Source organism: Miniopterus natalensis, chromosome 11, assembly GCF_054644295.1.
Source record: "Miniopterus natalensis isolate mMinNat1 chromosome 11, mMinNat1.hap1, whole genome shotgun sequence".
Classification (NCBI taxonomy): domain Eukaryota; kingdom Metazoa; phylum Chordata; class Mammalia; order Chiroptera; family Miniopteridae; genus Miniopterus; species Miniopterus natalensis.
This window is the reverse complement of record NC_142091.1, coordinates 68,436,733-68,451,043: the sequence shown is the minus strand read 5'-3', so window position 1 is coordinate 68,451,043 and position 14,311 is coordinate 68,436,733. Positions and strand designations below refer to the sequence as shown.

The following is a 14,311-nucleotide window of genomic DNA, read 5'->3' as shown; positions in this document are numbered from 1 at the left end:
ATCTCTTCCAGAGATTCCATCAGCGCCCCAGGTTTCCTTATGGCCTACTTGTTATTAAACTCTTTTTAATGGCTTCCCCTTTGTTTCGGTGTATTTTATTTATAAACTTGGTACCACAGGCAGAGTGTAGCACCCATTTGACAATGCCATGTACGCAGAAGGAAGAAACCGCGTGTTTATTGATGATGATGAAGATGATGAAGTAAAACTACTGTTAACGACAGTCTTGCTTGCTGGTGCTTAGCCTCTTCTTTGCAAAGGGAGTTCGGAGGAAACCCCTTGGAATTACAGTGTTGAGGATGCACTAAGAGGCTTTTACTGACTGGATTGTTAAATGTCAGGGAACATGATTGGCCTGCTGTGGATTTGAATCCATGTAATAAAGAGCTGTTATTATAATGGGTTCTACTCATTTTATTAAAGTGTTACTGACTTAAAAAATAATGAACCTAGTCTTGATGATTTGTAAGATATGTTTCAGTTAAGATTTTGCATTAACCCTTACACACTCTACAATTATTAAGAGTAAAGATTTGAAAAACCTTAAACATAATGAAATAAAATGAAATTGCTTGGATTTATAGTCAAGCTTTGTCATGAATGATCGTATGGCCTCAGTACATTATTTCACTACACTATCAGTAGATCTAATAATTCACATATTAGCTTACAATTTGAGCCTTCCTGTGTGCCTCACACTCTTCTAAACATGTTACAGGCATACTTTCTTAATTCTCATAATAACACTAAAAAGTAAATATTCGTTGTAAACTCATTTTACAGAAGAGGAAAGTGAGTCATAGAGATATTAATTAGGCCATGACCATTGACCTAAGAAGTAATAGAGTCAAGATCTAAAACCACATAAGTCTCACTTAGCAATACACTTAGCAAAATGTTATGCACTTAGCACAGTTCGTGATGCATAGCCTATACTCAATAAATACATGATACTATTAGTATTTAAAACGGAAGGGCTCACTGACCCCAATATCCCAATTTTTAATCTATGCCAAAGTAAACTATACACATCCTTAATATGCACAATCTTAAATTCCTCAAAGACAGAGACACCGTTTCACATTCTGCTTTGAAATATTAAGAAGCATTTACACAAATTTAATTTTGAATTCTAGCTACCTCTCCCTTATCAGTGTGATTTTGGACAAGTACTTTTTTTTTCTCAGATTATCATATTGTTGATAAGCACACCTATCTCCCAACCCTGTCGTGAGAATTATCTAGATAATGTGGATGTCTCCCAGTACATGGTAGGGGCTCCACAAATATTTTCAGTTATTTTACCTTTGTTCTATCTCTTGTCAAATACAGGCTACCATTCACTTAACCAACAATTAGTAAGTGTTTGTTAAATTATTAAAATAAATAACTTCAATGATTTAAAAGAGTACATAAGTAAAAGATTCAGTAATTGAAATTATCATCACAATTATTACAGGCAACAAAGGCAGACAACAAAGGGAGGTAAGGTAAACAGAGACTCAAGTTTTGAGATACTTCTATTTGATTTTATAGTGGCCTGCCTGGGATCTTTGGTTAATTCTTGGGCCGACTTTTTTTTGAAGAAAATAGTGATCATGGTAGTGGTTACTGCAACAGGCTTATTTGTCCTTTCATTTTGGGTTTTCTCACTTTCTTGGTAACCTGTGAATCACTTTTATTCTTAATCAATGCTTTGTCAATTTTTTACGGAAGGTTTGGATAATGATTTTTTTCTTATTTGAAATTTGCTCTCCAGCTAAGTATCAATTACCTGCCGCTGCCTTCCTGTCCCTTTAGAACATCCTATCACACCTCGATGGGCAACTTCCTGAATTTATTACTTCCATAATCTCAAAACACATTAGTCTATAAAATTCAGAGAAGAAGCCTGTATTTAACTTTAACCGCAGCCAACCTGCTATGTATACAATCAGGACAAAAACATATTCAACTGATATCATACATTCAGACAGGATCATGGAAAAGAAATTCACAAGTGCTCTTCTGTTTCAGTTGTCAGTGTACCCTGTTCCTTCCTCTCAGTGTTGTCTCTCTTTCCTCATTAAAATTCTGGTCACTCTACTGCTGTTCAGAATCTACCATTTCAGCTTCTTGAATTCACATTTCACTTAGCACAGTCCATTGACCATTCATAGAAGAAAACAACCTAGTGTCACTGCAGGGACAACGGACACCTGTTCCTCAACCAAGGTTCACATGAACAATGAGAGGTCAGGTGCTCAGAGAAATAGTTTGAAGGCAAGTGGAATACTTTTAATATCCAAACTAGTCAAATCACAACCTATATTCCCAGCACTCTCTTATTCTTAGAGATGTCCAGGCTCACATGATTAATTAAATACTTAATAGTGAATACATTAAAAAACTGAATTTCTTTTATTCTAGCGCTCTGACTCTTCCTTGTAAGTTGGTTTGTTGTTGTTTTTATTTACCTTCCCAAATCATAAGCCCACCAGGTCAGATTTCCTTTAGATCCAAGTTACCAGAGCTGCTGCAGCTAGGACAAAACCTGGATTATAAATAGTGTGCAAGCACAATTACGTCTGTAGAATTACATTCTCTCTCTCACTCTCCCTGTCTCTGACCTTGAGTGTGTGTTTAGGTTTCACTAAAGACACTATCAAATGTTTCTATATCGGTTTTTGAATGCTCAAAATATTTACTAGAAGGTTATTTTATAACTGTACTACCAGGTTCAAGCAATGGGAAAGCATACTAAGATAAACCGTGCCTAAGCGCTCTGTATTTTGCAACATGCTACCCTAATAGGCGCTAGCTAAAAACTACAGAAAGACATTCAGCTCAGAAAGTTCTCCGCTCATGTTAAATTCCTTCAATTAATGTTTATTATGCCTACTAAAGAATTATTTAAATTTTCATTATTCATATATTTCATTGTTTCAGATGCAATAAGATAAATAGATTAATAAAGATTATGATTTACATTTTGTAGGTTAACGGTTTCTAACCTGTGCTTTCTTCGCTTCGGCTAAAACAATGCAGGAAAATAACAGCATAACTGAGTTCATACTCTTAGGACTGACACAGATCCTATGAAAATATACAAGGACACATATGTAATGAACGCTACATCTGGGGGGCAAACACACATGCCCAGTCATGGAAGTGCCACTTATCAATGGGTATCACTTAGCCCCTGAGCTCTCTTTCCAACTTCAAGTATACAGTGTGGTATTGTTGACTATAGTCACCATGCTATATATTAAACCTCTAGAACTTAATTCCACGTAACTGAAAGCCTGTGCCCTTTTACCAACATCTATCCGTTTCCCACAGCCCCTAGCCCCTGGGAACCACCATTCAACTCTCTGCTTCTGTATCATTTCCACGTGTAAGTGAGGCCATACAGTGTTTCCCATTCTGTGCCTTGCTTATTTCACTTAACCTGATGGCCCCCAGCTCCAACATGTTCTTATAAACAGCAGGATTTCCCTCTTTTTTAAGTCTGTGTCTGTATCATATTTCCCATATCCATTCATTAGTCAAGGATCATGAGGTTGTATCCAGACCTTGCCTATTATGAATAATGCTGCACTAAACTTCGGAGTGCAGGCGTCCCTTCATGATCATTTTTCATATCCTTTGGATATGTGCCCAACAGTAGGACTGATGGATCATATGGTAGTTCTGTTTTTATTTTTGGAGGAGACGCCATACTCTTTTTCCATAATGACTGTACTAATTTAAATCTCTTCCAGAAGTGTACAAGGGTTTCCTTCACTCCACATCCTCACCAACACTTATCTTGAGTCTTTTAATAATGGCCACCAGTCCTCTGATAGATGTGAGGTGTTGTTTCTTTTTTTCCAGCTTTATTGAGATATAATTAATATATAAGTTCAAGGTATACAACCTATTGATTTGATACACTTATATATTACAAAATGATTACCACCATAATATTAGCTAGCACCTCTACCACATCACATAATTACCATTTCTTTTTTGTGAAACATTTAAGATTTACTTTTTAGCAACTTTCAAGTATATAACAGTATATAACTGTATTTCAAGATATTAATACAGTATAATCACTGCTGTATATTAGATCCCCGGAGTTTATGTCTTATAACTGGAAGTTTGTACCCTTTGAACAGAATCTCCCCCATTTCCCTCATCACCCCAGCCAGTGGTACCATTCTGCTCTGTTTTTATGAGTTCCACTATTTTAGATTTCACATGTAAGTGATATCATGTAAGGTGTGTTTTTCTCTGACTTATTTCACTTATCATAACCTCTTCAAGGTCTATCCATGTTGTCACAAGTGGCAGGATTTCCTTCTTTTTCGTGGCTGAATAATATTCCATTGTCATACATACCTTTTTTTTCTTTTATCCAGTCATCTTTTGACAGAGACTTAGATTGTTGCCATATCTTGGCTATTTTGAGTAATGCTGCCATGAACATGGAACTGCAAAAATCTCTTCGAGATCTTGTTTTCTTTTCCTTTGGATAATACCCAGAAGTGGGATTGCTGGATCATAGGGTAGTTCTATTTTTAATTTTTTGAGGAGCCTCCACACTGTTTTCTGTAGTGGCTGCACCAATTTACATCCCCCTCAACAATGCACAAGGCTTCCCTTTTCTCCACAGCCTCACCAACAATTCTTATCTCTTGTGTGTTTTTTGACAGTCATTCTAGCAGGTGTGAGGTGACATCTCCTTACGGTTTTGAGTTGCATGTCCCTAATGATTAGTGATTTTGAGCACCTTTTCAAGGGCCTATTTGTATGTCTTTGGGAGAATGTTATTTGCTTTGGGGTACTGAATCATATATGTTCTTTATATATTTTGGATATTAACCCCTTGTCAGATAGATGGTTTCCAAATATTTTCTCCCACTTGATAGGTTGACTTTTCATTTTGTTGGTTGTTTCTTTTGCTATACTCTCAATTAGCGTTATAAGCCTAAATGTAAGAATTGATTGAGTTTTAAATTTAGCAAATAATAAATAGTCTTAGATTTTTTTTAACAAATCAGAAAGTCATCTGGGAATTAAAGCTCACTGTTAGTTCTCTGGCGTGGTTCTGCTTATGGAAAGAGACTAGGGGGAAGACTTTCCCCAAGGTCATTACCATTTTGCATGGCTTTCTTTAAAAAGACCTTATAAAAGTAGAGAAAAGACCGTGTGTTGCCAACAATACTGTGAAATGGCAGATTTCAGTAGGTGAGAGACAGAACCTGAATAAGAAAGACTTGCTTTCTATCAGCCTTTGACTTTGGGGAGGTCAGGAATTCTCTGGTAGTAATTATTCACACAGCAGTTTCTAAGGCTTCATTCTTACTTTATTTGGGGCAGCTGCACCAAAATTATCTCAGGAGAGATAGAAAAATAAAGCAAAACTCAATCTCTGGACAATACTGGTGAGATATTTTTCCTTCTGAAACTAATGTAAAAAGTTTGTGGAAAAGGGAAATTCAGTCAAATTGCTATATTTGGAAAACCTGTAATATAATTGCAAGACCCTCATTCTCAAAAATAAAGTGAGAATAAAGTTATTAAGATAAAGATAATAAAGTGCATCCAGACTTGTCTATGAGATAGGGTGGCACGATTGTAACTAAGAAAACGCCAGTGATTTCAAAGGAACTTGAGGAGTCGCCATGTTTGAAATGCTCAGAAAGTGGAGGAAGGAGTTCTTTGAGGTGAGTCTTGATTCCAGGAGGAAGGATTCCTCTAGGACCTCACGGTATGGACTGTGGAGGCCCAACCCCCAGGCCTGTGTTTACTTGCCCAGTTTCTTCTAGATTAGAACCAAACAGCATAATTCACAGTTGTCAAAAACTGCTATTTGAGCTCTCTTAAATTGAAGGGCTTTCTCAGTGGGAAATCATCTTTTTTTTTAATTCAGAAGGAAAATCCAAAGAATGTAAAAACAGGGGACTGTGTTTGAGTCTGAACTTGAATTGTTGTTATTACTGTTACTCCCATTATTATTGTTATCATTACTTTGCACTGTCTAAGAGAAGACGTACCTGTAATGACCACTCTACCTACTCTAATAGACAGACCTGATGAAAACCAGCCCTGTAGTTTCCCCAGCGCTGGACACACCAGGTACAGCATTGCTGCAAAGGGAGAGCCGAGAGCACGGAACTTGACAGACGTTCAAAATTTCTGATGGATACTGAAGACACTGTGTAATCCTGTCCTAGCCTGTAACTAAAGCACTCGTTCCCAGCTGTGGCTTTGGCTGGACAAATAGCTTGCAAGCCCCTTTAGTCAAAACTATTCCACGTGCCCCATTCCGCACCTGCATCCCAGTGACCTGCTAGAGCACCTGCGGTTCCACCACTGAAGACCCAGCCGTTCAAATTAAATACTGCCCTCTTCCTAAACCCCTGCAAAGTATCTTTCCGTGGTGACCTCGTCCAGAAACACTTCATTCATATTTGTAATTATAATACATAATTATAGTGGAGACCTAATATAAACTAGCATAAAATTGAAAGATTAAAAAGGATGCATGAAGAGATGCAGACAAGAGTATGGTGGTGACCAGAGGGAAGGGACAGGGGTAGTAAAGAGTAAAGGGGGTCAAATATATGGGGACCGAAGGTGGTTTGACTTTGGGTGGTGGGCTCACTATGCAATATACTGATCCCGTATCATATAAATGGACACTTGAAATCTGTATAATCTTATTAACCAATGTCACCCCAATAAATTTAATTTTTGAAAGGTAATTTTAAAAATAGGTGCATGAAGGAATGCTGACATTAAGGGCAGAGTCCTTCCTTTATTGCTCTTTTTGTGGGGTTTTGGGGGGGTTCAGTTAACAGACAAATGTTTAAAATACCAAGTTAAAGTAATTCCTGAAGAATCCTCAAACACTGGGTTTGAAGATGGAGAAATTACCTGAGACTTCACTTCCCTTTCTAATCAAACAGGCCTGATCTGTCTCCAGCTGGGTGCTGGTTGTTGTGGTTGTTGTTGCTGTTGCTTTATCTCCTCTTATCTCTGCCTCCTTATCAGGGTTTTAAGGCCATTCCAGGCTGACAGAATAGATTTAATTTTTATGGTAGAAATAACTGTTAATATGATAATAGTGAAGTTAAACCTTCTCATTTCACAAATGGGAAACGGAAGCCCTGAGAAGCTAAATGATGCACCCTTATCTCAGAATCGGCTTTGTATAATTTTGGTCTTCTTTCTACTGCACCACAGCACCTCTGGACTGTAAGAGCTGGATACCAAATAGGGGACCATGAATTCACACACACAAAGATCAGTGTTTCATAAGAACAACCTGCAGAAGTCACCCTTTCTCAACTATCTGAAACACTCATGGCCATATTCGGGAGGGATATATGGGCGTATGTTTTTGTTTTTGTGTCAAAAATAAGACAAACTTTCCCAGATATATAAATGCTACCATATCCCCAAACACAAAAGTTGTGTCAGAATTAGGTTGAGTGCCTCCTACAGAATAAGAAGTCGATTTTTAGAAACAAACAGATCAGAACCACCTTCACACGAGGTGAGGGTTAAGAGTCTTGGCTAGACGTGTGGCTTAGAGGATTTGCATGATCTCCCTGGATTTTGTTTTCTCATCTGAAGTGAAGGAATGGACTATCATAATCAGGTAGGATGCTCAGAATGTGCCCACTCCAATTTCTTTGGGTAAGCCTGCCAAGCAGCCGTAAGTACCCATTTTTCTATTTTCAACTACTGCGATTATTTGTTTGAGTTAGAAATAAATATTGGTGGTCTCTGTTATGTTTTTCTTTCAGATAATTTAACTGTCTCTTGGGAACTTGGCCTGAGAAACTAATTCCATGGAAAAAATAAACAACGTAACTGAATTTGTTTTCTGGGGTCTTTCTCAAAACCTAGAGGTTGAAGAAGTTTGTTCCGTGGTGTTTTCTTTCTTCTACATGGTCATTCTCCTGGGGAACCTCCTCATCATGCTGACAGTTTATATGGGCAACCTTTTCAAGTCTCCTATGTACTTCTTCCTCAGCTTCTTGTCTTTTGTGGACATTTGTTACTCTTCGGTCACAGCTCCTAAGATGATTGTTGACCTGTTGGCCAAGAGCAAAACTATCTCCTATGAAGGGTGCATGTTGCAAGTCTTTGGGGTACATTTCTTTGGTTGCACAGAGATATTCATTCTCACTGTGATGGCCTATGACCGTTACGTGGCTATTTGTAAACCTCTGCACTATATGACTATCATGAGCCGGGACAGATGCAATAAACTGTTGCTGGGCACCTGGTTAGGTGGGTTCATACACTCCATTGTCCAAGTGGCCCTGGTAGTCCAACTACCCTTTTGTGGACCCAATGAGATCGATCATTACTTTTGTGATGTCCACCCTGTGCTGAAACTTGCCTGCACGGACACGTATGTTGTTGGTGTTGTTGTGACAGCCAACAGTGGTACCATCGCTCTGGGGAGCTTTGTTATCTTGCTGATCTCCTATATTGTCATCCTGGTGTCCCTGAGAAAGCAGTCAACAGAAGGCAGGCGCAAAGCTCTCTCCACCTGTGGCTCCCACATCGCCGTGGTCATCATCTTCTTCGGTCCCTGTACTTTCATGTATATGCGCCCTGACACTACCTTTTCAGAAGATAAGATGGTGGCTGTATTTTACACCATTATCACCCCCATGTTAAATCCGCTGATTTATACAATGAGAAATGCGGAAGTAAAGAATGTAATGAAGAAACTATGGAGCAGGAAGGTTTTCTGGGAAGCTAATGATAAATAAAAGTAACAGTTCAAACTGGATAATCTTAAACGTTCTCATCTGTACAATGAAGACCCTAACAACCTCATGGGGTTTGGGGGAGGAAAAATGAGAGAACACCACATTCTACAAAAGTAAGGTATTATTTATCATTACTATTATTATATTTGTTCTAATATTTCATAATCAGATAATTTTCTGGAATATTTAGACCAGAGAAATCTTATTCAAATTCAGAGCTCATCATGGTCATACTTAGCACCATTATTTTCTCTTCACGTTTGCCTTTTTGCCATTTTCTTTAAAGAATGAGTTTACTGTGGAGTTCTTAAGGCTGTTTTCTAGTGTTTAGAACTGTGGTTGGTGCATACTAAGCACTCACTCTGTATATGTTGTCTGAATGAAAGGATACATGAAAAATAACAGAGATCTGAACTCAAGCATTTTTATGTAAGTTCCCCCAAACAGAGTACAAATTAAACCTAATAATGTTGGAATGGAAGGAGACATGTCTGCAGAATGTAAAAGATAAAACAAAGGCTTAAAAAACGAAACACTTGGGCCCCGGGCAGGTAGTTCAGTTGGTTAGAGCGTGGCACCGTCCCAATCCCGGTCAGGGCACATACAGGCAGCAGCCAATGAATGCATAAGTAAGAGGGACAAGTCAATGTTTCTCTCTCTCTCTCTCTCTCTCTCTCAAAAATCAATTTCATCCTCTGGTCTTGTCTCTAGGAGTCATTTTCTTTACCCAAACAATAAGGAAATTGAGAAAAATGAACACTGAGATCCCCCTTTTAATTGTAACATCCCATTAATATGCTTCTGCTGACTCTGGTCTTTACTTAATTTGTGAAGAATAGGTGACAGTGACTCAGCTGGCAGGGTAAACACAATTTGCTGAAATGCATGGTTGGGAGCTGTATTTTCTCCAATATTTGAACCAAGCAGCTCTACTATAACCCGATTTCCAGCTATGGATTCCAGAAGACTCATTCTGGACAAACGAGCATGTCTTTCTTATGTGAACTGATGCTGGCCCTGAAGTTACATTTCTCCTTCATGCAGGCTGAGTTTTATTTTTCTATAGCAAATGAACACATCATTAATTACCTCTGCAATTGTTTCATTGTCCTTTCCACAAATCTGATTATTTAGGATACTGTCCATACCTGGGTGTGTTTATGGTTGGGGGGTGCAAGCGTGTGTGTCTGGGGGGGGTGTGTACATGTGTGAACTTTATGTAAAGTGCTTCTAAAAATTACTTCTGATGTTAATATATTCATAAAATTAAAGATAGGCAAAATCAAAAGGCAGCAAGGCATCTGGATTAAAAGTTATAACTTAGAAACCCCTGCCCTGGAACCATATAAATCCATGTTTATTGCCCCAGCTTGGACATATACTCACTAGGTCTCTGTGGGACTCCATTTGCTCAATTCTAAAATGATGGGTATATCAGTGCTTCTCAACCTTGGCTGATCACTGGAGTTCACTTGAGAGATTCTTGAACAGATAATAGTATGTATTCTAAGAGTTTCCAATCCAGTAAGCCAGGGTTTAAAGGGTATACAAAAATCTGTATTTTTAACAAGGTTCTCTGGTAATTTTTATACAGTCCATGGCACATCTGGGCACTTAGATTTGGAAACACTGAGATTAGATAATACTTGATGTTCTTAGAGCACAAGGGGTCTTTGAGTCAATGAAATACAAAGAGCCCTGCCTTTGGATATATACCCCCATCTGTTCTGCTAACCAACCCAAAGGGAGCTAAACTTGAACTGGATTTAGAAAACTATGGAAAATAAATGTTAGCCATCTGATAACTTTTCTCCACAATACTCTTGCTTTTTTATGTCTTTATGTTAAAGCCTTGGATATCAAGGGATATATTAGTGACATTGAAGGTCTGAAGTCCTTAAGAATGAAAAAACTGAGAGACTCATTACTCTAAAAGACCAAGATGTAGAACATGTGAAATAGTGTTCAAGTTTCCACTAGTGGCTTTATAAATGTATTCTTGTTCACAAAAGTCCCTCAGAGTCATTCCCAATCAGAGAGGCTCAGAGTCTCCTCTTGGTTCCTTGGAAAGAGATGACCAAGAATCGTGAGAACTCAGACTCTCCCCAGTTCCAGTGGGGTTGAGTCTGGTCAACAATGCTATTTTAACTCATAGGAGTATGATCACAACACTGAATGCCAGCTTTGTAGTCTTAAAACCTTGTTGTTACAAGATGGAAGATGTAACTTTGATTAGAACTTTCACTGGCAAAAGTAAGTGGCAACCCCTTCTCATTTTCTAAATGAATAAATTAGTTTATTTCATATTGGAAAAAATAAAAATATGTCTTCCAATATTTTCTAATCAGTAGTTGTAGCATAAAATATTTTAAACAGGTTTCCATGCACTGCTCAATTGAATATGTAAAGATAAGCTTTGACGGTTCTCCATATGTCATCCCTTTTCTCATTTAAACATATCTAGGAGATTAAAACATTTATCACATGTCAGAGTCTCCAGGATTTCACCGTTTTTATAGCACCTGAGTGGGCACCTATAGTAGCCTCCTTTTGACAGTGTTCTGATGTGTCCAGCTCCTGCACGGCAATCAGCTGTTTTGGGATTTTTTGTTTGGTTTTTTGGTTTGCTTTTTTGTGTAATGCCATCTCATCACTTAACTCAGCTCTTCAAAATAGTCTTTATTCTACATTTTTAGTATTAAAAAAATCTGCAAGTTGAGTACACAGCGTAGAGAGATACAACACTGAACATTCCATAACAGTCAATAGTACAGAACATGTACAGAACACAAAATCTCCATTTCAGCAAAAACTGCCACTTCCATTTTTCCATGAGAAAACCAAAAGCTACATGAAGTACATCAGAACCTACCTGAGGTCTGGAATTAAGCCCAACCTAGATCAGCTGAACCCCAGTTTACCCAAAGACACATGAGCAAGAATTAAATGCTTCTCGTATCAGCCAGGAGTTTTGAAATGGTTTGCTACGTGGCATTATTGAGCTGGCTGATCCAAGAGCATGATTAACCTGTAGAAGCGGAAATTCTGAGGCACATCCTTGAATTAATAAAACCTCCAGTATACTTAGTGTTGGGTATTTTTAAAAAAGCAGTAGAAAAAGCCAACCTAGAGAGAACAGACACTGAATACAGCACATGACCTTGGTTATATACATAAAGCACAAATTCCAAATACCTTCCTACGCAGCCAGTCTCCCTCCCACTATTTCCATGGAAAACACATAGGAAAGGAAGACGTTATATTAACCACACCCGGGCATATTCCTTTTCACCCCTCCTTTGTTGATAAATTATGAGAAGGGAGTTAACAAAAGGTAAATATGAGGCACATACAAAAAGACTTCCGAAAGGCCTGTCTTCTTTGGGAGAAACCAAATAGTAAATTTGTCACACTGAGCAAATTTTATTCACTGCCACAGAGCGTGGCCTCCAGACACAACAATAACAGGCTTATTGACATGAGCGCCAGAGGCAGACGCCGCCCAAGCCCGTCGATGTTTTTGTTCGTCTTCGCCTTCCTGAATTGGCCAATGGCACCAGGAGGGACCGCCGCAAGGTCAACATCAAAACTAAGCCCTGGCCTGATCTGCTTTTGTCTTTACCTCCTACTCAATATACTGCATTATTTTTCTTCCTGCCTTTAGGCTCTAAGCTCCCTAATTTTTCAGGCAGCACACATGTCTAATTACAGGAATACACCACCGATAGAGTACTAAGAATTAATTACAACAACTTCTAGAAGCATAGCGCAAACAGTATAATTACATTGCATTGCATCATTTTAGAAGTGTGATTTTTTTATTGTAAGGAGTTAAAATATATAGCAACACTTGTAAATATTTTGGCATTGCTTTGCCTTTTCATTGCAATGGAAACCTCAAAAAATGAAAGCGTTTAGGACTCTGTCTATCTCTGAGAGGTGTCTCAGTCAAGATATGTTTCCTAAAGCAAGGCACAGCTGCCAAACCACGCAGTCTTTACAATTTGCCCTGACAGAAGTGCTGTAATGCATGCTATGCCTGGGATTATGATGGACAGAATATTCCAGAATGCCAGACATAAATTCCAGAATGTCGAGCTGGAGGGGACCTGAAGATTGTCCAATGTGCTGCCCTTGTATCCAGGCTTAGAAAGGTAAAGGAAGAGAGAGTGGCTGAGGGACTCCTCCCTTCAAGCCTGCGGCCTTTGAGGGCAGCACGCCAGCTCGGTGCCTGCTGTTTGCCAACATTAACAATTCCGTGCCTGGAAGGGGGCCTGCGAACGGCTCATAGGCCACGGGCTTCATTTTCCTTCCAGTCGCGTGTCTCGGCACCACACTTTCCTCATGGCGTTCTTCATGTCCGTGTTTCTCAGCGTGTAAATGAGAGGGTTAAACATGGGGGCGATCATGGTGTAAAACAGGGCAAAGACCTTGTCGTTACTGACGGAATCGACAGCAGGAACATAGGTGAAGATGAGGGGCAAGAAGAACATGAACACGACGGTGATGTGCGAGCCGCAGGTAGAGAGGGCTTTGCGGCAGCCCTGGGAGGAGCGTGTCCTCAGGGTGGACAGGATGATGATGTAAGAAATCACCAAGGCAACGAAGGTCAGAATGGACAGCACCCCCGTGGTGGTGATGATCGCGATCACCAACAGGCTCGTGTCGGCGCAGGCCAGCTCCAGCAGGGGGAACACGTCACAGAAATAGTGGTCTACCTGGTTGGGGCCGCAGAAGGGGAGCTGGACAACAATCAGCACCTGCAGGATTGAGTGGATAAATGCCCCCACGACAGAGGCCACCACAAGGACATAGCACACCCGCCTGCTCATGATGACCATGTAGTGAAGGGGTCTGCAGATGGCCACATAGCGGTCGTAGGCCATGGCCACCAAGATGAAGATCTCAGTGGCGCCAAAGAAGTGCGCATAAAACATCTGGGCCATGCAGCTGTGGTAGGAGATGGTCCTCCGCTGGGCCAGTAAGTCTGTGATCAGCTTGGGGACCACCGTGGAGGTGAAGCAGACATCCATGAAGGACAGGTAGCTGAGGAAAAAGTACATGGGCTTTTCACTGAGGCAGCTGCCCCGGATGGTGAGAAGAATGGACAGGTTTCCCACAAGAACTGCAACGTAGCACAGCGAGAAGAGCACAGAGCAGGCCACCTTCGCTTCCTCGCCACTAAAAAGTCCCAACAGGATGAATTCTGTGACATTGTCATGCCCCATGGCTTCTGTGGGTTTGATCAGTTAGAGTGGGGAGTTAATATACCTGAAACACTCAACTTTTTGAAATTACTAATTTATTTTAAAAGTCACTGATCTATTCAATAAATATGCATTGATCGTTTATTATGACATAATCACAGTAACTGGTGCTAAGGGTAAGCAGTGTACAAAATACATTCACTCTCTACCCACAACTGGAGTACAGTTCATTAGGACAAATAGACTGTAACAATAATAGAATAATCAATTAATTGCAGTCACAATAAATCTCAAAGTCCCACATGTACCATGAAGAGCACAATGAATGCTTGAAAGATGAAA

At 39.6% G+C, this 14,311-nt stretch overlaps 2 protein-coding genes across 2 annotated transcripts; one reads left to right on the top strand and one right to left on the bottom strand.

Moving 5' to 3' along the window:
- Window positions 1-7,811: 7,811 nt before the first annotated feature.
- On the top strand, window positions 7,812-8,762 carry LOC107530277 (olfactory receptor 4S2). The gene has a single exon (XM_016203964.2). It carries the CDS (start codon window positions 7,827-7,829, stop codon window positions 8,760-8,762), a length of 936 nt encoding a protein of 311 aa, XP_016059450.2. The 5' UTR covers window positions 7,812-7,826.
- Window positions 8,763-13,063: 4,301 nt separating this feature from the next.
- LOC107530265 (olfactory receptor 4P4-like) lies at window positions 13,064-13,990 on the bottom strand. Its single transcript, XM_016203953.2, has one exon. The coding sequence runs from the start codon at window positions 13,988-13,990 to the stop codon at window positions 13,064-13,066; it is 927 nt and encodes a 308-aa protein (XP_016059439.1).
- Window positions 13,991-14,311: the final 321 nt, after the last annotated feature.